At 40.6% G+C, this 27,517-nt stretch overlaps 1 protein-coding gene across 3 annotated transcripts; it reads left to right on the plus strand.

Moving 5' to 3' along the window:
• Positions 1–253: 253 nt before the first annotated feature.
• On the plus strand, positions 254–24,176 carry cep85l (centrosomal protein 85, like). Of its 3 annotated transcripts, none has more exons than XM_063496013.1 (12): positions 254–635; positions 2,355–3,172; positions 5,284–5,369; positions 6,989–7,106; positions 7,197–7,364; positions 7,476–7,628; positions 10,204–10,358; positions 11,742–11,859; positions 11,940–11,990; positions 12,839–12,946; positions 16,412–16,589; positions 22,923–24,176. In XM_063496013.1, exons 1-12 carry the CDS (start codon positions 590–592, stop codon positions 23,087–23,089), a joined length of 2,166 nt encoding a protein of 721 aa, XP_063352083.1. In that variant the 5' UTR covers positions 254–589; the 3' UTR covers positions 23,090–24,176. The 3 variants fall into 3 exon arrangements, with proteins under 3 accessions (XP_063352083.1, XP_063352084.1, XP_063352085.1); XM_063496014.1 differs by having other exon boundaries at positions 10,207–10,358; XM_063496015.1 differs by lacking the exons at positions 11,940–11,990; positions 12,839–12,946.
• The last annotated feature ends 3,341 nt before the right edge of the window (positions 24,177–27,517 follow it).

Below are 27,517 nucleotides of genomic sequence, written 5' to 3' on the forward strand. Positions count from 1 at the left end.
GTGTTTCTGGTTGTTTTTTGTTTTGTTTTCGGTTTTTGTGCTGATAATTAAAATTTTTTTGCATATGATGATACCAGGCTGTCCCAACGCAATGTGTGCGCGCGCGTGTAAGTGTGAGTGCGCGCGCAGGCGTATGTGTGCGTCTATGCGATCGGGAATGAAAGAGAACAGGCGCTGCCGTAAAGGTGACTGTAGAAGCGCAAGGAATTTGACCGCGGTTTGTCACCCTAGCAATTTGTAGGCTGACTGAAAGCACGAGACTTCTCACGTTATTTGCACATTTTTGTTGAATAATTTCGTTACCGTGCCAGGAACGGTTTCATATTTCAGCCCAGCCTCAGAATTACCATGAGGCGCATGCGGGTGTCGGAGGAAGAGATTACTGGGTGCACTTCCACTCATGGTTAACCCAAAACGGCCTCGTTTATTGGAAGTATGCATATATGACAGCTTTGCTGCTGGAGACTGTCGCGTCTCGAACGTCTTGCTTTTATTCTCCTTTGTCATCTTAGTGAGCTTAACGTGATTTTCCCTGCTCTGATATAAAAAGACCTTTATTAAAAAATGCGATGCAGAAGTGATTTTGAAGATGGATCCAATCATTTCTAATTTAAAGATGGAATCTAATAAAACAGGTAAGGAGCTTTGGAAATACATGATAGCCAAGTAAGGGGCTGGTTCCGTTTCATCTGCAGTGCTGTGTCCTTGTTAAATCCTTTAACATATCGAGTATACGGCACGGTTGGTTCCGTTGTTACCGAGCTAGAAGTCATCCATGGCTTTTATTATTTAGCACAGACATCTGATGCCACAGCATAGTCCATGTAGTAATATTCTTCAAATGTTTGATCGTATGTTGTAAAATACATGTAAACACGCTTTATAGTTTATCGTTAAATGACCGTTATATTAAACCCTTCTCATGGTAAAGTAGCCTGAATAACAAGCGTTATTACTGTAAATAATTTAGTCATATTGTGAAAACAAAGAGTTCTTAAGGTATCAGATAAATATAATATACATCACATCGGGGCTCTACTCTGGGCCAAGAGTCAAACTTTTAGAAGTTGTGAAAGAAAATTAAGATTAGCCACAAACTGAATATGGACAGGATTTACTACAGTAGCTGAAAAATCCACTGGAAAAGGCACAAATGAGACTGTTTCGCCTCTGGTTCGCTCTGTTTGTGCGCAAGCTCACGCAGCACTCGGCAGAGATCCCGCCCCCCAGCTAAACACCCAATCACTGTTAGAATGCAAATAAGCCGGTGTCGGGTTACTCAGTAGGCAGGGCAGAGCAAACTGAAGCAGCAAATCTCTGTCGTCCAAATCACAGCGACTCGTGAGATAATTAACAAGTAAAATATATCTATATTTGTACAGTCAGTGGGAGACACTTCCACTGCTGTTCTTACAGATTCAGTCTGGTAAAGAAGTGTTCCTCTCTGTGAGCCTGTCTGCTGCACAGAGCCGACTGGAGGACCCCGACACAAAGCCCCGCCCAGCTTTCAACTGTGCACTCAACAGATTCATATTCTGATGTAATCACAGCGATTTTAGTAAAGCTTATTCACTTTTCACCCCAGCTTCCAGCAGCTCACAAAGGGAAAGTTAATGCTGTGTGATAGGTCCTAACCCCCTGTCATCTCACCATGTTACAAAAAAGAAAGAGGAATTTGGTGATCTTGCCCCATGACAAGTTCATAGCAAATACAGTAACTTGATTATGGATGAATCTGAGAAAGGACAGTGGAGCTGTGCTGTGCTGTGTGCTCTGTGCACAGCTGTGCTGTGTTTGGATATTAGGGTTAAAAGGAGTTTTGGGTTGCGTTGTAAGTTACAGGATAGATTTCCCAAGGAGCATATATGGTAAATGGTAATGATTCTTATATAGCTACTACTCTCCCGGAGCACTCAAAGCGCTCTATACAACATACCACATTCACTGTCTTCAATGCTTTTCAGTGCTTCCTAACTAACATTCACACACATTTATACTCCGATGGATGCATCGGAGAGCAACTTGGGGTTAGTATCTTGCCCAAGGATACTTGGCATGCAGACTGGGGGAGCCATAGATTGAATCACTAGCCTTCTGATCAGTAGATGATCTGCTCTACCTCCTGAGCTACAGCCATCCATGCATTATACACAATCTTGTCACTGCGGTCTTTTTGTAAATGCATACAGTACTTTTTTCTTTTTTTTTTAAATGCTAAAACCCTTTCTTCAAGAGAATTTTTTTTTTACAGTTCTCAATAAATGTAGGTTGGTGTTGTTTTAAAAATGATTTCTATTTAGTTGTTATTTGATTCTACCCATATTTTTTCTTTAACCTTTTATGTCTTTCCCTAGATGACTCCAGTTCCAGTACCACCCATCTGTATTCCCAGCCACTCTTGCAGCAGCACTTGGGCCAGGATGATAATGGCATTCCTACTGTCCATGTAAGGCCGTTTGTATCATCCTCACATAAAACCACTTTTAAAATGCCATCTTCAAGCCACAGCACAAATTACTCGTACTGGTCTTCTCAGCAGCATGTGCCAGCCACATCTTGCCTGGACACACAAAGTTGTCTAGACACAAAGGACTGTCAGTCTGTCCGGAGGTGCTCCTCGCTTTCCAACTTATCATTAGGAACTGATACGTGCAATACTAGCACAGCAGGATATCGGTACAACCCAAATGCACAAGGATCCCTAGATCGAGTTCTACAGCATAGGCATAGAAGGGTACCTCAAGTTTCAGATGTCGACTTATATTTACCGTTACTTTCTCCTACAGCCTGCAGTAGCTTACTCCAGCACTCGCCAGGTGCCAGCACAGGTTACCAGTACAACAATTGCAGGCTATCCACTGGTTTGGAGGCAGATATGTCCCTTTTCTCACCTCTGTCTTCACCAGTGAAACAATACATGGACTACAGTATTTATCATCTCAGCTCATACAACCAAATGGACTCTCCACTGGGTCATCAGGCTAATAGAACCTCCCCAGTTCAACTTGAAGCGCGCACCCAGATGTGGCTGACTGAGCACATGGAGCACAGGCTCAAAGGAAAGTGTGGAGGTGAACTTGGTCAGAACAGTGATACTGGAACAGAGGGCTGCGGTGGAGATGAGCAGTCACTATGGCAACAGCGACATCAATGTGATCCAGGGTTTAAACAGGTGAGTGGGGTTTTACAGCTATCATATAAAAGTGAAAATAAACATAGAAACGAGGAAAGTGAAAAAGTATGGAAATAAAAAGACCACGACTTGATCCTGTGTAGGTAAATATGCTCATAGATTGAGAAAGGATGATTTAGGACACAGCAACCCTATTATTCAGAGAGGTAGTTACTTGTGGTTTGATCACTGTCTTTCTATGGCTTTCAAATATGCCTTCTATTTAATCTCACCAACCAGCTGCCATGGAGTTGGCTACCCCTCCCTGAGTCTGGTTTTGACAGAGGTCTTAGGTAGGGGGCAATGAACTCCTCCCTGTTAACATCATAACATGGAGCTCTCTATTTAGAGATAAGGCTGGGTGTTATTTTAGATGCAATTAGCAATAGTTCACAAATTACAATGTGTTACATTTCAGATGAATTTCATACATTTTGTTATTAGGTTTTTGGTTATATAAAATGGGTTTGCTTGTTAAGTCAACCCAAACCCTGCTGCTAACCTAAAACCTAGATTGGTCACCAATGACCCAATGGATATTTACTCCCTGTAACTGTAACCTTGGTAATACATTGTGAGACTGCTGGGGCAATCACATAGTCTCCAGTGTTTTAAAGTTTTTGTTTTACCGTACAATAAAAACTGTTTTGAAATGACTGTTGTGAACTGGCATAAAATAATACCAAATTAAATTCAGATGATTGGATATAAAATTCGCCATGTTTGACAAAAACCAACCTCAAAAACCAAAGTCAGCACAAACGCCTCATACCAGTAATTATTTTTGCAGGCACTGGACATCTTGCAATCATTGTATTATAGTATTCTAGAGTTAAAGTGTTTGTCCCCTTTCTGATTGTCTATTTTTTTGGAAGGTTTGTGTCCCATTACATCTGGCGTAAAAGTAACATAGTATTTCAGAAAAGTAACATCATACCAACAGTATCAGTCAATCATTCAATTTATTTATAAGCACATTTAAAAACAACAGAGGTTGACCAAAGTGCTGTACATAGTAAAAAGGTAAAAACTAGAACAAACACACACAGAGCAAACTGTAGCAAAGTTAACATTATCAATAAGACGAAAAACAGAACAGGTAAGACAGGTAGATGGCGAGCCACAAACATCGGCGCTATCTTGGATCTAACAGTAAAATATGGTGGTGGTAGTGTGATGGTCTGGGGTTGTTTTGCTGCCTCAGGACCTGGAACACTTGCTGTGGTAAATGGAACCACGAATTCTCCAGTCTGCCAAAACATCCCGAAGCAGAATGTCCGGCCATCTGTTTGTGACCTCAAGCTGAAGCGTATTTGGGTTCTGTAGCAGGACAATGATAGAAAACACATCAGCAAGCCCACTTCTGAATGGCTTAAAAAACCCCAAAATGAAGTCAAAGTCTGACTGAGATGCTGTGGCATGAGCTTAAATAGGCGATTCATGTTCAATAACCCTCCATTGTGAATGAATTCCTGCAAAGATGAGTGGGGAAAAATTCCTCCACAGCGCTGTAAAAGACTCATTGCCAGTTATCGAAAAAGGCTTGATTGCAGTTGTTGCTGCTAAGGGTGGCCCAACAAGTTAGGGTTAGTTTAGGGGTGATTTCACTTTTTCACACAGGGCCATGTAGGTTTAGATTTTTTTCCCCATTAATAATAAACTTCTTCATTTAGAAACTGCATTTTGTGCTTATTTGTTTTATCTTTGTCTAATATTTAAATTTGTTTGATGATCTGAAACATTTAAGTGTGACAAACATACAGAAGTTAGGAAATCAGGAAAAGTGTATTTTTTTCACATCACTGTAAATATAAGGCCATCTGTCCAACAGTGAAAAGCAAATCTACACAAGAATGCACAAAAAATAATAAAGATGTTGCAATGACCCAGTCCAAGTCTGGACCTTAACACGACTGAAATGCTCTCAGGACCCTAAGAGAACTACATGCTGCTGAATCATGAGGTGTACTTAGTTTTTCACTGGGCAGTCCTGTGAAAACTTTCTCTACTACATGACTATAACTGACTTCAACTAAGGCTTTTACATTATGTCATGATTTCGCTGTGTGCATAAATTAGATTTTGTCTTCTCTATGTTTGCGTGTTACCAGATGCTGAGAGGGACCTCCCTGCCTGTCAACAATCTGGTCAAGATAAAAGAGGATCTACTGAGACAAAGAGAGCAACAGATAAATAGGTACTGCAAGCCAAACAGACAGATATTTTAGTTGCCCTATATGGATGTGTGTGTGTGTGTGTGTGTGTGTGTGTGTGTGTGTGTGTGTGTGTGTGTGTGTACGTTTGCATGCAGATGCATGCATATATAGAGTTAGCGTAGTGGTAACACTACCCACTTTCAGGTTGGGGGTCTGACTCCCGACCAGGGCGTCTGTCTCCAGTAAGGATCTCCAGACTAGATCCCCTCATGCCTACCTTGGATATGGATAAGAGCAAGAAAGAGATAATTGAAGCCATACCGGCTCGAACGTTGTCTAGATAACCAAGGTTGGCATAAGGTGTTGAGGAACCAGGACACACTGATGAGAAGTGGGCTACTAGAACAAGAAGGCATAAGTCGACAAGGGATGAAAACAGGGAGCTGTTGGAATTATACTATGCAAATAACCCCGGCGGAGGAGGTTACATGAAGAGGATGTGGAACCTATGGGATAGTTGATACCCAACTTCCAGACTGACAACGAAACAACTCAGTGTTTCGTTGTCAGTTTCGTCGTTTCGCTCAGTGTTCCAACATTCGGAAGAAGCGATTGTACCCTCTGAAGGTGTACTGGAAGATGTGAATGCAGCATTACTGACAATCCCTAGTGCAACCATCACTGAATCTAATCATCTGATCTACACCACGGCAGCAGTGATGCTTGGCTGTAAGGTGAACAGCCTCAAGGAGCACTAGCCTCCATGTAGAAGGACACTAGAGGCCAAACTCAAGACACTGAAAAGGGAAGTTAGCCAAAAATCAGAGTTGCAGCTAGGTTAAGTGCAGCAAGCTGTCCATACCTGAGCCCTTAAAACTGCCAAGAAAAGACCCGCAGCCTGTACTCTGTGTACTCTTTGAAAAATATAAGAACAGTCCACCAAGACTAGAGAAGGACCAATACCTATACTTATCTCAAACTAAATATGTGAAAGTTATTGTGGAACAAGCTGCGATCAGTTGCAACTGTGTATATTGTTATTCACCCAGGCTTACACTTGTTGATTTAATTTGTTTTGTTTTGTTTTCCTGCTTTCACTCCATTAGCATTGGAAATATAAAACTTGTGTTAGTTTACAGAGTTTTAAGTAAAAAGTGAAGATGGTGGTAGCAAATAAGGAGTTGTGTATTTGATAAGAGAAGAACAACAAATAAAAACACCAGCTACAACTACCGCTTTTTGGCAGAGAATCATGGCCTTAGATGTGGATATTGTGATTCCTGTGCCTGCTGTTTGAGATTTGACTACAAACCACACCAGTGCATCCTGAAGGTTACAAAAGCAAAATTTTAACCTTTTACATGTACAACTTTGATGTTGTTTTTTATTTTTTATTGGAAAAGTCTTGTTACTTTGAAGTATAAAAAGGCTTCTGAAAAACCCTAAAAACACACAACAATACTATGGTACACTGAAGTGTTCCAAACATTTGGTGCTTTTCTTTGTCACTACTTTCACTCTTCATCTGGCATGTTTGGGTATCTTTTACAGATCCCTGTCAGTTCTCAAATAAACTTTATTTTATTCATTTATTTATTGCATATGGAAAAAACATTACAGATGGGAATCTTTGTAAGTAGGAACGAATTCTGTCTTTCAGACAAAAGCTACAGATCTTGCTACTACATGCGCGGATCAGAGATAACGAACAGAAAATACATCAGGTCTTAAAGAGCCAGAGAAGGTTGTTTGATGACTCTCACACCCGAAACATCCAGGTAATAAATGAACATTCATATCCAAATTTAATAACCACATAAAACATTTTTATAATTAAAGTTATAGCACAAGTTCTGGTCATGTTTAAGGACTCAACAATGAGAACTTCACGCAAGCAGCCACCTGATCAGTTGTCCTGTGATGAAGAACTTGTTAAGAAATTAGCTGTGGCTGAACTTGAAATAATCCATTTCAGCAAAGCCTTCAAGCAAATTACTCAGAAATATTCAGAGGATATCAGAAAACTGGAGGAAAGGGTACAGTAATCATTAATATATATAACATTTTTTACTCTTTAAAGTATACTTTACTCTTGAAAGTATAGTAACATAAACATATTGTTGAATATGTATTTTTTTCATCCACAGATAAAAACGAGGGATCGCTACATCAGTAGTCTAAAAAAGAAGTTTCAGCGAGAGAGCAACCAAAACCAAGAAAACCGGCAACGCATAGAAACACTGGAGAAATACCTTTCTGACCTGCCAACATTAGATGAAGTACAGGTCCAGGCCAAGAGGGTAAACACATACAGTGGCTTGCAAAAGTATTCGGCCCCCTTGAACTTTCCCACATTTTGTCACATTACAGCCACAAACATGAATCAATTTTATTGGAATTCCATGTGAAAGACCAATACAAAGTGGTGTACACGTGAGAAGTGGAACGAAAATCATACATGATTCCAAACATTTTTTACAAATAAATAACTGCAAAGTGGGGTGTGCGTAATTATTCAGCCCCCTGAGTCAATACTTTGTAGAACCACCTTTTGCTGCAATTACAGTTGCCAGTCTTTTAGGGTATGTCTCTACCAGCTTTGCACATCTAGAGACTGAAATTCTTGCCCATTCTTCTTTGCAAAACAGCTCCAGCTCAGTCAGATTAGATGGACAGCGTTTGTGAACAGCAGTTTTCAGATCTTGCCACAGATTCTCGATTGGATTTAGACACCAGACAGGTCAGGGATAAAGTTATTGAGAAATTTAAAGCAGGCTTAGGCTACAAAAAGATTTCCCAAGCCTTGAACATCCCACGGAGCACTGTTCGAGCGATCATTCAGAAATGGAAGGAGTATGGCACAACTGTAAACCTACCAAGACAAGGCCGTCCACCTAAACTCACAGGCCGAACAAGGAGAGCGCTGATCAGAAATGCGGCCAAGAGGCCCATGGTGACTCTGGACGAGCTGCAGAGATCTACAGCTCAGGTGGGGGAATCTGTCCATAGGACAACTATTAGTCGTGCACTGCACAAAGTTGGCCTTTATGGAAGAGTAGCAAGAAGAAAGCCATTGTTAACAGAAAACCATAAGAAGTCCCGTTTGCAGTTTGCCACAAGCCATGTGGGGGACACAGCAAACATGTGGAAGAAGGTGCTCTGGTCACATGAGACCAAAATGGAACTTTTTGGCCAAAATGCAAAACGCTATGTGTGGCGGAAAACTAACACTGCACATCACTCTGAACACACCATCCCCACTGTCAAATATGGTGGTGGCAGCATCATGCTCTGGGGGTGCTTCTCTTCAGCAGGGACAAGGAAGCTGGTCAGAGTTGATGGGAAGATGGATGGAGCCAAATACAGGGCAATCTTGGAAGAAAACCTCTTGGAGTCTGCAAAAGACTTGAGACTGGGGCGGAGGTTCACCTTCCAGCAGGACAACGACCCTAAACATAAAGCCAGGGCAACAATGGAATGGTTTAAAACAAAACATATCCATGTGTTAGAATGGCCCAGTCAAAGTCCAGATCTAAATCCAATCGAGAATCTGTGGCAAGATCTGAAAACTGCTGTTCACAAACGCTGTCCATCTAATCTGACTGAGCTGGAGCTGTTTTGCAAAGAAGAATGGGCAAGAATTTCAGTCTCTAGATGTGCAAAGCTGGTAGAGACATACCCTAAAAGACTGGCAGCTGTAATTGCAGCAAAAGGTGGTTTTACAAAGTATTGACTCAGGGGGCTGAATAATTACGCACACCCCACTTTGCAGTTATTTATTTGTAAAAAATGTTTGGAATCATGTATGATTTTCGTTCCACTTCTCAAGTGTACACCACTTTGTATTGGTCTTTCACGTGGAATTCCAATAAAATTGATTCATGTTTGTGGCTGTAATGTGACAAAATGTGGGAAAGTTCAAGGGGGCCGAATACTTTTTCAAGCCACTGTATATATGAGCATACATACACACTGAGGTGAGTCAGGTTTATCAGTCAGAGACATTTTTCATCCTAGAGACTTGGAAACTCTAAGCAAGTGGCGTTTCATATGGGACAGGGACTCCTCTGTTCTCTGAGCGTAGTGCAAATGGGTTTCTGCAGGACAGTTTTACAATATAATCCCTGAGTTTGTTTTATCCTGTTTGTTTTCACCATATACTCCTCTTTTCTTCTGCTCTCGACCCCTAGACTGGGTACAGTCTAAATATGTTCCTAAAACAAGGTAAAATTTGTTGAGGTAGGCTAAGCCTACATTTTAGCTCTGTTTTTATTCAACATTACCTTCTCTGGGCAGTAATCAATTAATGTACTGCATCACTTTTAAAGGAACAAGCAATGTGTAAAATTGTGTACACATATGTAACCCAGATTACTCCTAAAGATTGTCCACCAGCAGTGGACCTTTTGAACACGATAACTCGAGAAAAATGTCACCTAGGATTGTCAAATTAAAACCTAGGTGTATCTACTAAAACTCTTGGATGAGTTTGAATATAAGTGAAGGTCAATTACCAAAAATGTATTTTCATACAGTCTTTCCATTTCAACCTTGTTCATCATTGACTTTATTTTTTATTTGCCTGTTGATATTAGATACTTTGTTTGCTATCATTTAAATTAAACAATTTCTTGGAATTCCAATTCCACTATATTTAGAAGCCATTCCAGACTTTTCCCAAAACAATATAAGGTGATGTCATCAAGAAATAAATTATATTTTAACAATTTAGACATATGTATGTTATTTATATAGAGTATAAACAGATTAAGGTCCAGGATTTAAAATTGTGAGACCCCATTCAGTCAGTCAGAGAGAGGATTAGGTTTTGTTCATACTGCTCTACTATCTCACTGTGCATATTTCTATTTTCAGCAGGAGGAGGCACAGCAGAAATGCAAGAAACTGGAGAAAATAGTGTCTCACCTAAAAAAGAGCCTAGAGGAAGGATGTACTTTGATGAAGGACAAAGACATCGAGATGAAGATGCAGGCAAAGAGAGAAAAAGAATTGATTGCATCTGTACATAGGTATATTTATGTGTATATGATACGTTTGTGTGCAAATAAGGTATGTCGTTTCTCACAGATTTGTGTTTGAGTGAATAAGAGTTAAGGACTGTACTAAAATCAGAAAATATACAGTGCCTGATTTAAATTTGGTTCTTCAAGGTCATTTTCTCACTGCTGATATTTTTAGACAGCTCTCTGGATGTCGTCTTATTATTAGCTGCACTTGTAAATGTCTAAAGGATGATAGATATCTCCTGATTTATCGCCATAGTGCAAAAATAATTAAAGTCTTTAATTTTAGAAAGACTCATATCTTAGCCAAGGTCATCAACAGTTGAAATGAGCTGAACAATTATTAAATTCAATTTTCTTTGCCTCTTTAAAGCGCTTCTTCAACAGAGCAAGGCATGTCCAAAATAGCATTTCTAAACGTACGGGTTTTCTTTAGAGAGCATTATTAGATCAGTTTTGATAAAATAAGAGAAGGGTTTGAGCTTACACTTTGGTTTAGACTTGAAGAAAAGATTTGTTGAATTTTGGGGCATCGAAAATAAAACTTTGGATCAAAAGAAAAGAATCCAAAGTTGGATTCCCTGTTCTTTTTAATAGTTTAAAAAATATGTTTTCATGGGGGGGGGGGGGTTAATGGTCTGTCCACATCTGTACTTTGACACAGAAGTTCATATTTGTTCTCTGCACATGTTTTACACTAATATTTGTGGTAAGGTTGCTGCATATATGCAAGCAGTCACAGTGGATAGTCTAAGGAGCATTCTAGAAGTATGTAAGCAAGCGTGGTGCAATCAGTCTTCATTTGCTCAAAAGACAATGTTGTAGAAGACAGAGTCAAATCGAAATTGGGTACACATTTTTACCTCTTAGTCGTAAAGCGCTGTTAGAGTATCGCTGTCACCCTATCAAGGTCAGAGGTCAAGTTTTCTGAAAATCTTGTGAATGCCATATCTCAAGAAGGAACTTACATAGGAATTTCACATTCAGCCTCTAGTGATGCATCTAGAAAAAATTTCAGAAGAGTTTAAATCCCAGTGAGCTTGAACTGAAAGTAAAGGTCAGATGGCAAATTTTCAGAAAACTGCCTGGGGCTTTCAAATTTATACCATAGGTGAATCTGCTAGAAGGTCAGTGCGGTACCACTTGGAGCCACCTGTATTTGTAATTTTTATGGGTACAGTTCCAGAAGATTATGATCACATATGGTACATGCGCACTGGCAGATCTGAAGTATTTCCTGTCGTTAACTACACAGTTCACGTGCATTAACTGTAAACACACATCTTCATTCACTGTAAAGATGACACAAGTGATACTAAATGATCTATTTATGATATTCTTTTCATTTCATTCATGTCTCTGTTTTGTTCATGTCTTATTCTGGTAAAGTCTACAGCAAAAGGTGCAGCAGTGTTTGGATGATGGGGTGAGGCTACCTATGCAAGACTTGAAGCGGCTTGAGGTGGAAAACTATCAGCTTGTTGAGCAGCAAGATCACAGCAGCAAGGTTAGCATTCTAAACACATGTATGCACATACACAAAACCCATGAAGAAGCCATTCACGTGTTGTGTCTGATCACCTCCAGCTGTTTAAGCATCAACGAGAACAAATTGAGAGACTGACCTCACAGCTCATGGTAGGTTGTTATAAATCTACACCCTCACTGTACAATTATTGTATATGCTGTATTTCTTTACATCTGATAGTCAGGAGGACCACAGATGATCTGAAAGCAACATATGAAGCTGTACCATAAACAATGAATTAAAATCACTCAGCAAAAGAGCTACTTCATTGTTTGAAAAACATCACCTGAAAAAACTTGTAATGAAGACAAAACCGTGAAAGGCTGATGGAGTGTTGTCGTCATCCTGCCAAACAGACAGAGATGTATCTACTCAACTCAGACGAGTTTGCATCTCACTGACCTCGACCTCACCCTACCAAAGCATTATCTGCAAACTTAGAAAACTGTATTGAGAAAATAAAATGGTTTTTTTTTTCATTAAAGAAAAAAAATAATAATACCAGGCTAACTTCCTGCTGTTATTATTTGAGAACAGTTCCAAGCGTCAGTATAAGTGAGATTACATAACAGAAAGTTGTTTTGCTGCTCAGGCATCAGTCATAAAATTTGAGATCCAAGTCTTTTTTTCTGGAAACAATGCTTTTTGATTTATTGCCAAAATCAGCTATGGTACCTCTCAACCTGAAATTCAATTAATAATTGAGGCATGTGATAAATGGTTAGAGAGACAAAGTTGACATCATTTGGACATGTAAAGTGGATGGATAGTGGATATACTGGACAGTTGTGAATGAAGGCATCAGACAGGAGTAAACAGGAAGATCTCATAGGCGTGAGGTGGAGCTCATCCACTGTGACAAAGACTAAACACATTGAAAGAAGAAGACGATCAATAACTGCATATTGTTTTTCTGTAGAAAACATAAGCTCATCTGTCACATTCTTTGTTTTGCTAGTCTACCAGCACAACACTGCAGAAGAAAAGAGGCCTTTCTCGTCAGCAATATTCTTACCTTCCAGAAAAGGGAAAAAGCCTGAATACACCCAGTACAGCCTTCCTTCAGGTATCTGTGGTGGAAGTATTAGCTTAATTCTTCTGCCTGTCTAATTGATTTTTGGTTAGTCATTGATAGGTGCTGAATCTCCTCTGCCCCAAACCTTTAGCCACAACTCAGATCATCACATGAGAGGAAAATTAAGCATATCATTTACTGAAATTACTTTAATTTTAGTCTTCAGATCATTTACTTATTGAACTTGATTCTCTATCAACAGCTTTATTTTTGAGATTAAGTTCTTTCCAACTATCAATGATATATGAACAGTGGTGGTTTTGTTACTCAGAGTAATAATCCATTATTATACATTTCTCATTACTGTTTTAAAAAGTGTGGCAGTGTGTTACTTAATTACTCCCTGTAAAAACACTATTTGTTTTATTACTTTTGCATTACTCCATAACATGGCCTAAAATGCATTGTAATACAATTACTTAAAGTGGACAAGAAGCGCTACATGTGTTAAGGCTTATTTGAACCATGGAAACCTACTAAAGAAAACTGTCATAGATTTAACACTGTCTGTCGAGCTTTTTAATTAAATTCTTCAAATTCTGTTAAACATTCATGGAGGGGATATTCATCTCCGCCTATGTGCTGAACAACAGTTCAGAGTACCCGGCTGTCTTTGAGTCCCTAGGTGGGGTGCTTGAGGGTGCTGCACCTGGGGACTCTCTCATTACTGGGAGACTTCAACACTCATATGGGCAGTGACAGTGAGACCTGGACGGCCGTGGCTGGAAGAAGCGGCCTGCCAGATCTGAAATTGAGCACTGTTTTGTTATTGGACTTCTGTGCAAACCACAGTTTGTCACAAAAACAAAAACGTTGTTCAAACATAAGGCCGCAGTTCATAAGATCAGTTTTGTAATTGTATCATCAGATCTGCAGAACTATGTTCTGGACACTCGGGTGAAGCAAGGTGCTGAGCTGTCAACTGATCAACACCTTGTAGTAAGTTGTATCAGGTGGCGGGAGAGGATGTTCGACAGACCTGGGGCACCTAAACGTATAGTGAGGGTGTGCTGGGAACGCCTGGCAGAGACCCCCATCTGTGGGATTGTCAACAGGAGACTGCGGACATCGAGTTCGAATGGACCCTGTTCAGCACCTCCACTGCTGAAGCTGCTGCACTGAGCTGCGGTCGCAAGGTGGTTGGTGCCTGTTGTGGTGGTAACCCCCGAACCAGATGGTGGAAACCGGAGGTGAAGGAAACCATCAGGCTGAAGAAGTCCTGTTGGGCTTGGTTAGCCTGTGGGACTTCAGAGGCAGCCTATAGGTACAGACAGGTCAAGTGGAACGTGGCTCGGGCATTAATTGAAGCAAAAATTCAGTTGTGGGAGGAGTTTGGAGAGGACATGGAGGAAGACTTTCTTCTTCAAAGACCTCCTTAATCCCACTAGGACATCTTCTGTAGAGGAAGCAGAGTCTGGGGACGAGGGGGATGACTCATCCATCACCGGTGTGAGGTCACTGAAGTTAAACAACTCCTTGTTGCTGTAGCTCAGGTGGTTGAGCAGGTCACTTTCTAATCGGAAGGTTTGTGGTTAAATCCCCTTCTACTCTCATCTGCATGTCAAATATCCTTGGGCAAGATACTTAACCCCAAGTTGCTTTCCAGTGCATCCATCGGAGTATGAGTACATGTGGATGTTAGATAGAAAGCTCTTGGAGCATAGAAAAAATTGCTTGTACGAATGGCTGTGAATGGGCGAATGAGGCAAGTTGTGTAAAACACTTTGAGTGCTCAGAGTAGAAAAACGCTATATAAGAACTAGTACATTTACCATTTACCATTCCTTGGTGGCAGGCCCCTCGGGTGTTGTAGGGCTGTCAGGGGCGGTACCTCTGGTTTGGCAGACCAGGTGGTGGTTCCCATCATCAAGAAGGGGGACCAGAGGGTCTGTTCCAACTATAGGGGGATCACCCTCTTCAGCCTCCCCAGCAAAGTCTATGCCAGGGTGCTGGAAAAGAGAGTCTATCCGTTAGTCGAATACAGGAGGAACAATGCGGTTTTCATCCTGGTTGCAGAACACTAGACCAGTTCTTTACCCTTTCAAGGATACGTGAAGGTTAATGGGAGTTTGCCCAACCAGTCTACATGCCTTTTGTGGACTTAGAGAAGACATTCGACCGTGTCCCTTGGAGTATTCTGTGGGAGGTCTTTCGGAAGTATGGGGTGTCTGGCCAGTTGCTACGGACCATTCGATCCTTATACAACTGTTGCAAGAGCAATACGTAGGACTTGTTTCCAGACTGGATCGACTCGAGACATTATATCCAATTCCATGAGATAGTTGTCTCCGCACACCTGGTTTAATCACACACTTGTTCCTGATGTACTCATTGTACCATCTTCTTAAGGGAGTGGCCATTATTTGATCCTCACTGGATTATTGTCTTGCAAAAGTTAGTGCAACTCACCTCCAACCCTTGAGTTAATATTTCGGCTTGCCTGTGAGAGAGATGCCAGACTGTATTTTCACTGTGCTCAGGTTTGCTTGGAGAATCCCTTATGGTGAACAGCCTTTGTGTGGGTTTGAGAGAGAGTCTGGAAACTGTTGGAAACTAGGGAGAGCTATAGTGGAGTGAACTGTTCTGATAATTTTGAAACTGTCATTATTTACTGTAAATAAACGTAATGTACTTTGACTTAGAGCCCTGTGTGTGAGGGGCTCCAAGTCATCCTGATAATAAGGAATTACAGTAGTCCATCATGTTGAACCAGCAGCGAGACCCTGAATTTCAATAGGTAAAAAAGGCACCAATGAGCAGTGCTGCAGCCTCCGTCTTTGTCTGTTCACGTTTAAATGATGTACATCTAAGCATGAACAGACATGTATATTCTACATGACTGTGGCTTTCACTTTGTAGTCTCTTTGTGCTGGATTTCATTTGCTTTTGGCTTTGTGTTCATACCTAAATACTAAGAGAAAAATTGTGTGTGTCTGCATAATATGTTTGAAATGCAAAAGTAATGTGAAGAGTAGTATAACAAATTACTTTCTTATGGGAGTAATAAAATAATTAAGTGCAGTACTTCTTTAAAGTAATGCATGACTTCTAAGAAAAGTGTTTTGTGTAATATGTGTAACACATTACTTTTCTGAGTAATGACCAATAAACAGGGGAAATGCCTCCAACATGCACAAATCTGTGATCCCACAGCATGCAGTTAGTTTGCATGAATGTAATTTCTTTGATATGCTGCTTAAAGATTGTGGTTACTTTCAAAGTGAGCCAGTGAGAACCCAATGAGAATCGCTACTGAAATTAGAATCGCTAAATTGGGATTAATTCCCATCCCTAGCCGTCAGTGTATGTTAAATAGGAAAAAAATAGCACTCATGCTAGACTGATTATAGAAAAAGTTGCAGTGATCCCTGAGAGCTGGCTTTTCTGATACATGGGAACATGGTGTTCCAAGATATTTAAAAAAAAATTTTCTTTTTTTTTTTCACTGACAAGCAGCAGGTGATGGATGAAGGGTTGCTGGTGTCTCCTTTAGCCCATGTGGAAATTCCAGAAGTGGACCAGCTGCTGAAAGAGATGTCCCTTTGTCTACTGGACCTCCAGGGTCTCTGCAGCATCCTGGCTCAGAGAGCGCAGGGGAAAGAGCCCAACCTGTCTTTGCTTCTAGGAATGACATGTATGTAGGCATACATTTTACACTTATTTATACTTATTCTTTATGTATCACTTGTAACCTACTGTAGCTAGAGGGCGAACACAAATAGAGACATTTATGACTTTTTTGATACAAATAAGATTTGTAGCATTTGTAAAAATATACATATATATATTTTTATTTTAGTCACCTAGTAATCAATTAGCAATTTTCTTTGTGCGCATGTAAAATTCCAGGAATAGGGCTCACAAAATCATTTTCGGAGTTGTTGATTTAAATTTAAATCCCACTCCAAGGTTTCAGTTGTCAGCTGTCTGGAGCCAACAACAACGACAACAGCAGCTGATTATAAGCTAACATTATACCCACTAATGTCCTAAAAATCACAAGAGTTTATTCGATAACTGTCAGAGTTCAATAATGTCAGCTCAAATTCAAAGAAAGCTTTGGTAATGCCGGCAAGGAAGAGCTAACAACTACAAAAACAGCGCTTAGCGATACTGAGGTGATACTGTTGGTGTCATCTGACAGAAGTGAGTTTCACTGACTCATCGATCTGAATCAGACTCAAAATTTTACAGCCTCTTCCACAGTAAAATACAGTCAGGTCCATAAATATTGGGACATCGACACAATTCTAACATTTTTGGCTCTATACACCACCACAATGGATTCCAAATGAAACGAACAAGACATGCTTTAACTGCAGAGTGTCAGCTTTTATTTGAGGGTATTTACATCCAAATCAGGTGAACGGTGTAGGAATTACAACAGTTTCCAAATGTGCCTCCCACTTCTTGAGGGACCAAAAGTAATGGGACAGAATAAGAACCATAAATCAAACATTCATTTTTTAATACTTGGTTGCAAATCCTTTACAGTCAATCACAGCCTGAAGTCTGGAACACAGACATCACCAGACGCCGGGTTTCATCCCTGGTGATGCTCTGCCAGGCCTCTACTGCAACAGTCTTCAGTTCCTGCTTGTTCTTGGGGCATTTTCCCTTCAGTTTTGTCTTCAGCAAGTGAAATGCATGCTCAATCGGATTCAGGTCAGGTGATTGACTTGGCCATTGCAAAACAGTCCACTTCTTTCCCTTCAAAAACTCTTTGGTTGCTTTTGCAGTATGCTTTGGGTCGTTGTCCACCTGCACTGTGAAGCGCCGTCCAATGATTTTTGAAGCATTTGTCTGAATATGAGCAGATAATATTGCCCGAAACACTTCAGAATTCATTGTGCTGCTTTTGTCAGCAGTCACATCATCAATAAATACAAGAGAACCAGTTCCACTGGCAGCCATACATGCCCACGCCATGACACTTCCACCACAATGCTTCACTGATGAGGTGGTATGCTTAGGATCATGAGCAGTTCCTTTCCTTCTCCATACTCTTCTCTTCCCATCACTCTGGTACAAGTTGATGTTGGTCTCATCTGTCCATAGGATGTTGTTCCAGAACTGCGACGGCTTTTTCAGATATCGTTTGGCAAACTCTAATCTGGCCTTCCTGTTTTTGGGGCTCACCAAAGGTTTACATCTTGTGGTGAACCCTCTGTATTCACACTGGTGGAGTCTTCTCTTGATTGTTGACTCTGACGCACATACACCTGCCTCCTAGAGAGTGTTCTTGATCTGGCCAACTGTTGTGAAGGGTGTTTTCTTCACCAGGGAAAGGATTCTTTGGTCATCCACCACAGTTGTGTCCCGTGGTCTTCCTAGTTTTTTGGTGTTGCTGAGCTCACCAGTGCGTTCCTTCTTTTTGGGAATGTTCTAAACAGTTGTTTTGGCCACGCCTGATGTTTTTGCAATCTCTCTGATGGGTTTGTTTTGTTTTTTTCAGCCTAATGATGGCTTGCTTCACTGGTAGTGACAGCTCTTTGGATCTCATCCTGGCAGTTGACAGCAACAGGTTCAAAAAGCAAACAGCACACTTGAAATGAACTCTGGACCTTTTATTTGTTCATTGTAATTGGGGTAATGAGGGAATAACACACACCTGGCCATGGAACAGCCGAGAAGCCAATTGTCCCATTACTTTTGGTCCCTTAAGAAGTGGGAGGCACATATACAAACTGTCATAATTCCTATACTGTTCACCTGATTTGGATGTAAATACCCTCAAATAAAAGCTGACAGTCTGCAGTTAAAGCATGTCTTGTTCGTTTCATTTGGAATCCATTGTGGTTGTGTATAGAGCCAAAAATGTTAGAATTGTGTCGATGTCCCAATATTTATGGACCTGACTGTACATGTGGATGGTTCTTACTCAACGTATCGACAGCTGAGGTAAAGTGAGGTTGTTAAAGCGTATCACTTTAATGTTTACTAACTTAAAATAAATAAATGGTAATAAACAGCTGCAAAAATTATTTTATAATTATCTGATTAATTACACAGGTTTGCAACCAAAAATCTGCATAGGATTTTTTGACTGTTTCTTGTAGATTTTTACTCACTGAAACCAGGAAAAATCTGGTATCCTATATTTGAGTTTAAAAAAACCATATCCAATAATGATTTCTTACATGAATTTAATATTTCTAAGAGCGAAAGTGTGTTCGGAGAAGCATCAAAGAGAAGAGGAGTAAACATGTAGTGTTAAATATATATCATGAAGGAATAGTTTTTTGTTTCTTTGTTCTGTTATATGAAAAATTATGCATAGTTAATTGTAATAAATATTCATTTTTTCATCGTTGCTGTGCTTTTTTAATGTAAACTCCTCATGTTTTGCGAAAAAACTCCATCACAGTTTTTTGCAAAACATGAGATGGAGATCATTTTTGGATTCAAGACCCTAAAAACATAAAATTTACCAAAAGTATCCCATGCTATGGAAGTACGGAAGAGGATTAAGGCCACCGGAAAAAAGAAAGTGAGCATGTCTTTTTTTTTTTTTCTTCTTTTCCAGAATTCTTAGAAAAAAGTCAGAATTCTGAGATTAAAGTCAGAATTCTGACTTTAATCCCAGAATTCTGACTTTTTTCTCAGAATAATTTTTTCTCATGATTCTGAGATTAAGAATTCTGGAAAAGAAGAAAAAAAAAGACGTGCTCACTTTTTTTTTTCCAGTGGCCGTAATCCTTTTCCGTACTACGCAGCTGATTTTCTTTCTTTTTTCTTTTTCTGGAGACCTGTGTTATCAGAAACCTTTGAACTTCAACAACATATTTCAGGGCATTGAAAGATCTTTTTTTTCTTGGATGAACAAAACTAGCTGTGACCCGACTTTTTTTTCCTAGTGTTCCCCACACACAGATTTTAAGATTTACGTATATAAACAGATGCTAGCCCCAGACTACAACATCATCCTTCTGAACTTTTTAGGTTATTTACGAAAGATCTTCGTAAATCTTCCTCACATAACAATGGATCCTCATACATCTGACCTACCCCACAAAAGATTATAAATCTGTGGAAACCACTCAGAGCTGTGTTTGATTCATCATGAAATCAAACTTCTTCACCTTCTGTTTGCACAAGTGGTTTTCTTGCAGTAGACATACATCCACATATGATGTCCATATGTTTAATATTTTGTGCCTGATTTCCAAATCCACAGATATTCCAGCTAACAAATGTATTTGTTAACATGACTAATAGGAAAGTTAGAAATGACTATGCATGAAAGTGGATAGTCATTTCTAACTTTCCTTTCCCCCGATAGAGAAGAAATGTAACAATAAACATGTTAAAACATATAAAAATAAAATCCACATGTGAAGATAACACAAGCACAGCTGTACAGTGTACTCTTAAAACAGACTATAGTGTAAATGGCTATAATGGCTATAATCTGGTATGTTTACATTCATGTAATTTTTTTTACATTTATGTTCATTAACATGCACTGTCCTAAATAAATTAAAAAAAAAAAGTACACTACTGTCTTGAGCCACACCTATTTTTTTTAACTTTTCATTTTTAAGTATTATGGGATTTTAATTTATCTTTTAATTTAATATTTTATGGTTAAATTAGGATTTTTCACTTGTTCTCTATCGCATCGAGACTCCACTCCATTACATATTCCATATATACGTGGTAACTCTTTACAACTGAAGAGGCCTCCAGAACCTCCAAACACCTGATCTCACCTTTTTTGAGAAGGTAACAAAGGAACACAATTAACCAGACAGGTCAGGCTACCCATTGCCCTTGTGCAGTTTTTAGTCAGCAAGCCATCCATACTGTGCAACGCCTGCTAGCGCAGGTGGCAACACAAATCCCCTGCATGCAAAGGACCATAGATTAGTTTTATCAGCCCTTTTCCTTAGTCAGTGCCATAGCAATGTTTCACCGAGTCTGTGAGTTTGCATCCTAGAGAGAATGACAGCCACCATTATTTCCCCCCAGTAGCGGTTTTAGATACGGGCGACACGGGCGGTTGCCCGGGGCGGCATCGTGGTGGGGGGCGGCATCACGGGCATCGGCAAAAAAAAAAAAAATGCTCGTACTCATGCTGCCCCGACATCATGCCAGCGCATATTGGGAATGGCATAGGCACCGATCGGTTTTCTGTCGCCCATTTGCTGGGAGCGCCCTTGCGAGGTGCGCCTGCTGCTTGCGGCACAGGGAGGAGAGGGCGGGGCGGCGGGGGATTCTCTGGCTGGCTGGAGCAGCATCTAATAACCAACTCGCGAAATAAAACAAAATAAAAACAAACCAACAACACGAAAACAGCAGACATTATGATACAGACTTATAATTTGCACCGATGTTTTTTCGAAATTCTATACGCGAAAAGTGAGCGCGAGAGCCCTCGATGCGCCTGCTCGCTGCTGAAGTAAAGTAAACTTTATTGTCATCTCCGCTACATACAGTCCAGTATATAGAGAGACCAGACGACGAGGCTTCTGTTACAGCAGTGCAAGTAAACAAACAATAAATATAAGAAGAGTAAGAAAATAAATATACACTTTAGGACCAGGGGTAAAGGGATCAATAACAATTTAAAATGTTAGGGCCAAACAAGAGCCAAAAAAGAGCCAAAACAGGCTAGGACCGCCACTGTTTCCCCCATAAGAGAGTGCCAAGTGTGTAGCATGTTGGGCTCTCTTTGCAGGCTGGAGAGAAACTCACTTGCCAGGCGACCCAGTCTGCATCATAGCAGACTGGGTCACAATCCAGCATGTAAACTCATGACTTATGAGCAATGCGTAAGTAAGGAATCACAGCCATCTTACAGCCCCTATTGTGAACTCTGGGACAACATGAGCAATGCACTGGGCTCTCTCTGCAGGCTGGAGATAAGTTCTCACTTGCTGGACCATCAGCTGTCTGTTGATGCCACTGGATGGGACCTCACTGTGGCAAACTTCAGAGCAATACACCAGTAAGGACCACAGGTAGCTTACAGTTGAATTCATTTCAATTCAATTTTATTTATAAAGCGCCAAATCACAACAACAGTCGCCTCAAGGTGCTTTATATTGTAAGGTAGACCTTACAATAATACATACAGAGGAAAACCCAACAATTATATGATTCTTATATGTCTGCATGCAGCAGGGACCTACCAAGCACAATAACTCGCACTAGCAATATGTTAGTAGGAGTCACAGCCAACTCACATGAAGAAAGCACCAAGCGTGTAACTCATGGCTCTGTGAGCAACATGCAAGGCTGTCTGCATTGGCTGGAGAGACCTCACTCGCCGTCCTCTCCCATTAGGCGCCATAGGAAGGTTGCATCAAGCATGTGACCTCATGAACCGCGAGCAAGCATCACACCCAACTTACAGCTGAGTTTTCTTTTTTTTGTTTTACAAAGCACTGAGTGTTTAACCCGTGACTTCATGAGCAACACATTGTTCTAAACTCACTCGCCAGGCAGCCAGTGCATCACAAATTTTGAGCCATTCACTCTAGCTAGCGGTCAGCACAGCGTGGGCGGAGTCCTATTTAAAAGGGCCTTGACACAGCAAGGTCCCACCCAGCAAGTAAACCATGAGCAATACGCAGGCAAGGGGTCACAGCCAGAAAGTCAAAGTATGCTTCCCATTAAACAGGCAGGTGGACTAAATACTGTAACCCAACTCAGTCGTAATACTGATGCAGACTCCCAACACTCTGCACAGCTGTGGGGCGTGACCAGTCAAGCCTAAGTGTCTTAAAGAAGTTTCCATGTGCCCTGATGCCCTAATCATGGAGTCATACCCCGAGTGGAGTGACAGTCTCAATGCGATAGAGCACAGTTGCACTGGATGAGAGACATGTGTATGGTGCCTTCTGCCCTAATCATTTTCTTTTCAAGGCACTGCTTCACATTTCTTCATGCAGTCATAATCTGGCTCACTAAATATTGTCCTTGACTTTTTCATAACATTTTCTCCTTTGTTTTCTCTGTTCAGCACTGACCTTTTCAGCAGAGGAGAGTAACTGCAAAGTGGTGGCAGTGGAAGACAAGTTAAGGTTAAAGCTACTGGAAGTTGGCCAGCTGAGGAAAGACATCGATGCGCTGAGGAAAAGCATCTCAGACTGCTACGATCAGTTTATGGGTGACTGCATTTCTCAGTGACTTCCTTTCACATTCTGTACTTCGCAGAGAAAGAATGCAAAATGATACTTGTATGATCACTGTGTACAAGTAACTGACATCTCCCTTTGGAGCTGAGTGGACAGCACGTTCACATATATATGGGACAACCCCAAACTTCCTGTCAAAAAGTATCCAGGTGGAGCGCGTGAATAAACAAGGACAATGTTTGTTAATGTTTTCCTAAACTGTTTAATAAGCTTTTAAAAAATCTGTTTTGAGGATCTGCTAATTTGGAAAGACAGCTGCTTGGAAAGACACTGGGATCCCAAAGGCCCATCTGTATAGTTTCTCCAGTAGTCAGCTAATCGTGTTGCTGTTGCTGGATGCAGCTCGTATTTTAATACATGGCAGGAGCTCTCTGATGTCAGGTCAATAAAGAGAGATCGTAGGAAGGAACTGAATGTAATTGAGTTACTATAAACACATGTGTTAAAGAGAATATATACAAATATAAAGCAAACAATATTTCAAGTATAAAACAGTAATTCTTGTATTGCACTTAAAGTATGAAAAGAATATTATTGTCCCCCTGAAAGCACTGAGTACGTGATTGGTTCCATTTGTTTGTGTTTGTTAGCAGTCTAGCATCTGATGATAGACACCAACAGCTCGAGCTGATTGAAAACAAGAACAAAAAAGTGACATCAAATGTCCAAATCAGTAAAACTTTATGTCACTCACAATTTTTAAAGATTGTTTTCAAACTTCACAACAACATACGAGGCCTTTGGGGACATGAGTACCTAAGCTGGCTAAGCATTTGACCTTGATCTTCATTTACAGTCAAAGTTGACCTTCAAGAAACAAATGAGACCGTACTGAGCAGTATATGGTATATATGAGGAGAGAACTGTACAACACACCTCTTATTTTTTTTCAGTACAATGGCCTACAACATCACAACGATTCCATAATATGCCTACATCATTATAATGTAATAAAAACATCATGAAACAGATTTAGTACGTGCTCTCTGAGTGATCTTGTTGAAATATATACTGCACTTGTGAATAAGGCAGATTATGGCAGGAAAGACGCAAATGTGAAAGCTTGTTGTGTGTGTATGTGTGTGATTAAACTGTCTGTTGATTGTTTCGATGTGCGGTCTTTATGAATCTCCATTTTCACGTCACAGACAGTGACGCCCATGTGAGGATCTATGAAAATATTGATCTATCACCATGGCTTCACAAAGTACTTACAAACGTGTTTGTTTCCTAGCATTAGCTTTCTTCTGTGTACAGGAAGCCTGTTTCAGTCTTAATCTCTGATCTGTGAGTTTCACCCTGTGCCAACGGAGCCAATGTGGGTAAGTGGACTCGCCCAGACTGACTGCTTTGGTGTTCAGGGCCTTGTCTGCTCTGATACGAAAAAACCTGAGAAGCCTTGCAGGTGAAATTGTATCGGTCACACCTGTTACACTTGTAGCACTTGTTATCTGGGATGTTTTTAGAGGCCTGGAGCCTGGGCCCCAAGGCTTACTTTAAAAGGCTAGAGTAACATGTATGAGCTGTTTGCATTAGAAAGAATAAAAAGTGAAAAGTTTATTAAGGCAATTTAGCAGGCGCGAAGAGTAATAATCCCAAACAAAGTAATCGCATCACAACTGGGTCAGAAGATGCACTTATCCCTGTGTGAAAACCAGCTGGAAGTATAGTCTAAATCAATCCTTCTGAATGAACCATCCAACACTGCAAAAAAAGCAGATGAAAAGCCAAAAACTACAGAATCTCCACTGTATTTTCCACTGCGAACATCTTAGATCCTGTCGTCTGAACTGTTGATCTCACAGGAGGGTGCGTAGATATGGGGATAGAAACAACTAGAAATGCACAATGTATCACCACTTGCTGCACCTGTAGGAGACAAAACAACTAAAGACAGCAGACACAGCACCCACAACACAAAACTTTATACACAAATACGTGTGTGTGTGTGTGTGTGTGTGTGTGTGTGTGTGTGTGTGTGTGTGTGTGTGTGTGTGAGGTAGAGAGAGAGAGAGAGTATGCCTGTGTCTTTGTCACAAATGTCCTTGATAATGAGGGTGGGAAGCTGCAGCGACGCCCCCAGAAGCCTGAGGACACACATCCCAACAGGAGGACTGGACGTTACATCTTCTCACCCCGGGAACATCTAATTACCTGATGTTCACCCACACCATTCTCTCTCTATCCGTCTGATTTACATGATTTAACACAAAGTTCAAACTTTGAAATGCCTTCATTACATTTTCTTTGTCATTCTTAACATAGAAAATTCCATCGTGTTTACACATTCAGGACTCATGAAGATGCATTTGAACTGATTCAGAGGAATACTTTCTTCTACTTCACCATTTATTTAATACAACTTTTTTTTATTAAATCATACGTCAGTCGGCCATTCGGAGATCAGTGACTCCAGTGTGTCACCCTCATCCTGCATATCCTGAGGCTGATATTATGATTTATTGTTATCATTGTTATTCTGTTTTCTGAATCATTATACTGGTTAAACTAAATTATTATTATTTTTTTATGTATTTATATTTCACGTGTTTAACAGTCACAACACTTTGATTTAGGATCATGTGTATAATGTGATGTATCCTCCACATACATACACAACTGTTAAGGTTGAAGCTGGCTCATGTGCGCGCACACACACACACACACACACAACTCAAACATTAGCTGTCTGATCATTTTTAATCACATAAAAAGATCTCAGCTGTGATGACGGGGTGGGCTTCACTCTCTCTCGACCTCACGTCAACTGACACAACAAAGGAGACATCCAGTTAGCCATGGTCCAGGTGTCAGCACTTCTATCTGCCCCTGAGCACTGGAGTGGTTAGACTGTAGGATGGCCTCAGTTAAACGTGAAGTTTGGGTTTCAAACAAGAAAAGAGAGAGGTGGAAATGAAACTTGTATCAAAGTCCACATGAAAGAAACTGCTCGACTTTCCTCCTATTAGTTGATTTCTAACAGAAAACAGTGTGTCTGTGTGTTTAGCTAACCTCTGCACACAAGTATAAATCACTGTTTCCTAAATCTGCCCACCTGCCACCACATCACGCCTCCGACTCAGGCTGTCCCACTCCCATCTCCTCACACCCACACTCCTGACACCAATGAGCCCCAATATGTGTAGGTGAGTTATTTTATGTCAAAAAACTGCAGCAGGCCCCTCTGGGAAATGTATTTTCATTCTACACACCGTTTTGTATGCAGCTCAGGATGATCACGTACAGCATGTCTAATGATGACTGTGTTATCCTGGATATTGACACAGTTGTGGGTGTCCAGGGAGAAATGTGAAGGGTTGAGAGTGCAGCCCTGTAGCCAGCTGGGAGTTTGGTCACATCCTCACCAACACCTTCAGTGTTTTACTCTTAATAATCTTTCTCACTGAAGAGTGGTTGTTTTCATATTGTTAGGAAGGAAGAAAGGAAGGAAGTCCAAAATACAGTTGCAGGTAGAATCAGCCAGTCAGAGCCTGACAGTCGGGTTTCCTAGTCTGATTGTATCAAAGGCAGAAGTATAACCAGGAAGTGCATAGATTTCTGCTGCTGTCTAGATGTTGTATTTTGCAGTGGAGAGCCATTGTACACGGATCTTTTGGAGCTTTAGATGAACTGTAGAGGGTTAAAAGTCTCAGGGACCACAGAGTTTATGTGTGAGAACGTCATGGCCACCGGCTTAAAGTGATTCCTGGATGATGATAAATACTTTGATGTGCGTAAGACTTCTGCATGTGTTAAAAACTGAATACTTGTCATCACATATTGCCACTACATTGTTCTGTTTATTGACGTTTGCAGATCTTGGTTTATTTTTCGCACTTCTCCGAGCTTTGAACATTAAATTTGACACTGAATTTGTTGAGACGTTGGCACTTGACTGTTTTCCACTTGTGAATATGCCTTCTCGCTGCAGAACGAGGAGCTTCATATTGTTTAGAAATGGGCTTGCAACTGTAGCCAGATTAATGGGCAGTAACACTTACTTCTATTAGATTAATACTGATGTTATTCAGAAGGTAAAGCAGGTCATTACTTAATGGCAGTGGTTGGTAATTCAATCCCTGGGTACTACATATCGTTGTTACACACTAACCCCACGCTGCTCTATGATGCATCCACTGGAGTGTGAATGAGCGATAAACAGGTTCTTGGGTTAACGAGTGAAGTATTAAGGGCTTTTCCACCATCTTTCCTCTGATTCTTTTATCTACAGAACGGTTCTACTGGGGGAATGCATCCTATGTATGCAAGTAGCTAAGCTGTACCTCACTAAAAACCACCGAATGAAATGCAAACACTGCACTGCATTGTCATGGGAAGAAAACGTATAGGAGTATTTAAATAACCAATTCTTCTCTACTGCTCAGTCTGTTTTAAACAGATTCCTGGAACACAGAACACA

Source organism: Pelmatolapia mariae, linkage group LG15 (genome assembly GCF_036321145.2).
Source record: "Pelmatolapia mariae isolate MD_Pm_ZW linkage group LG15, Pm_UMD_F_2, whole genome shotgun sequence".
In the NCBI taxonomy this organism is placed as follows: Eukaryota; Metazoa; Chordata; class Actinopteri; order Cichliformes; family Cichlidae; genus Pelmatolapia; species Pelmatolapia mariae.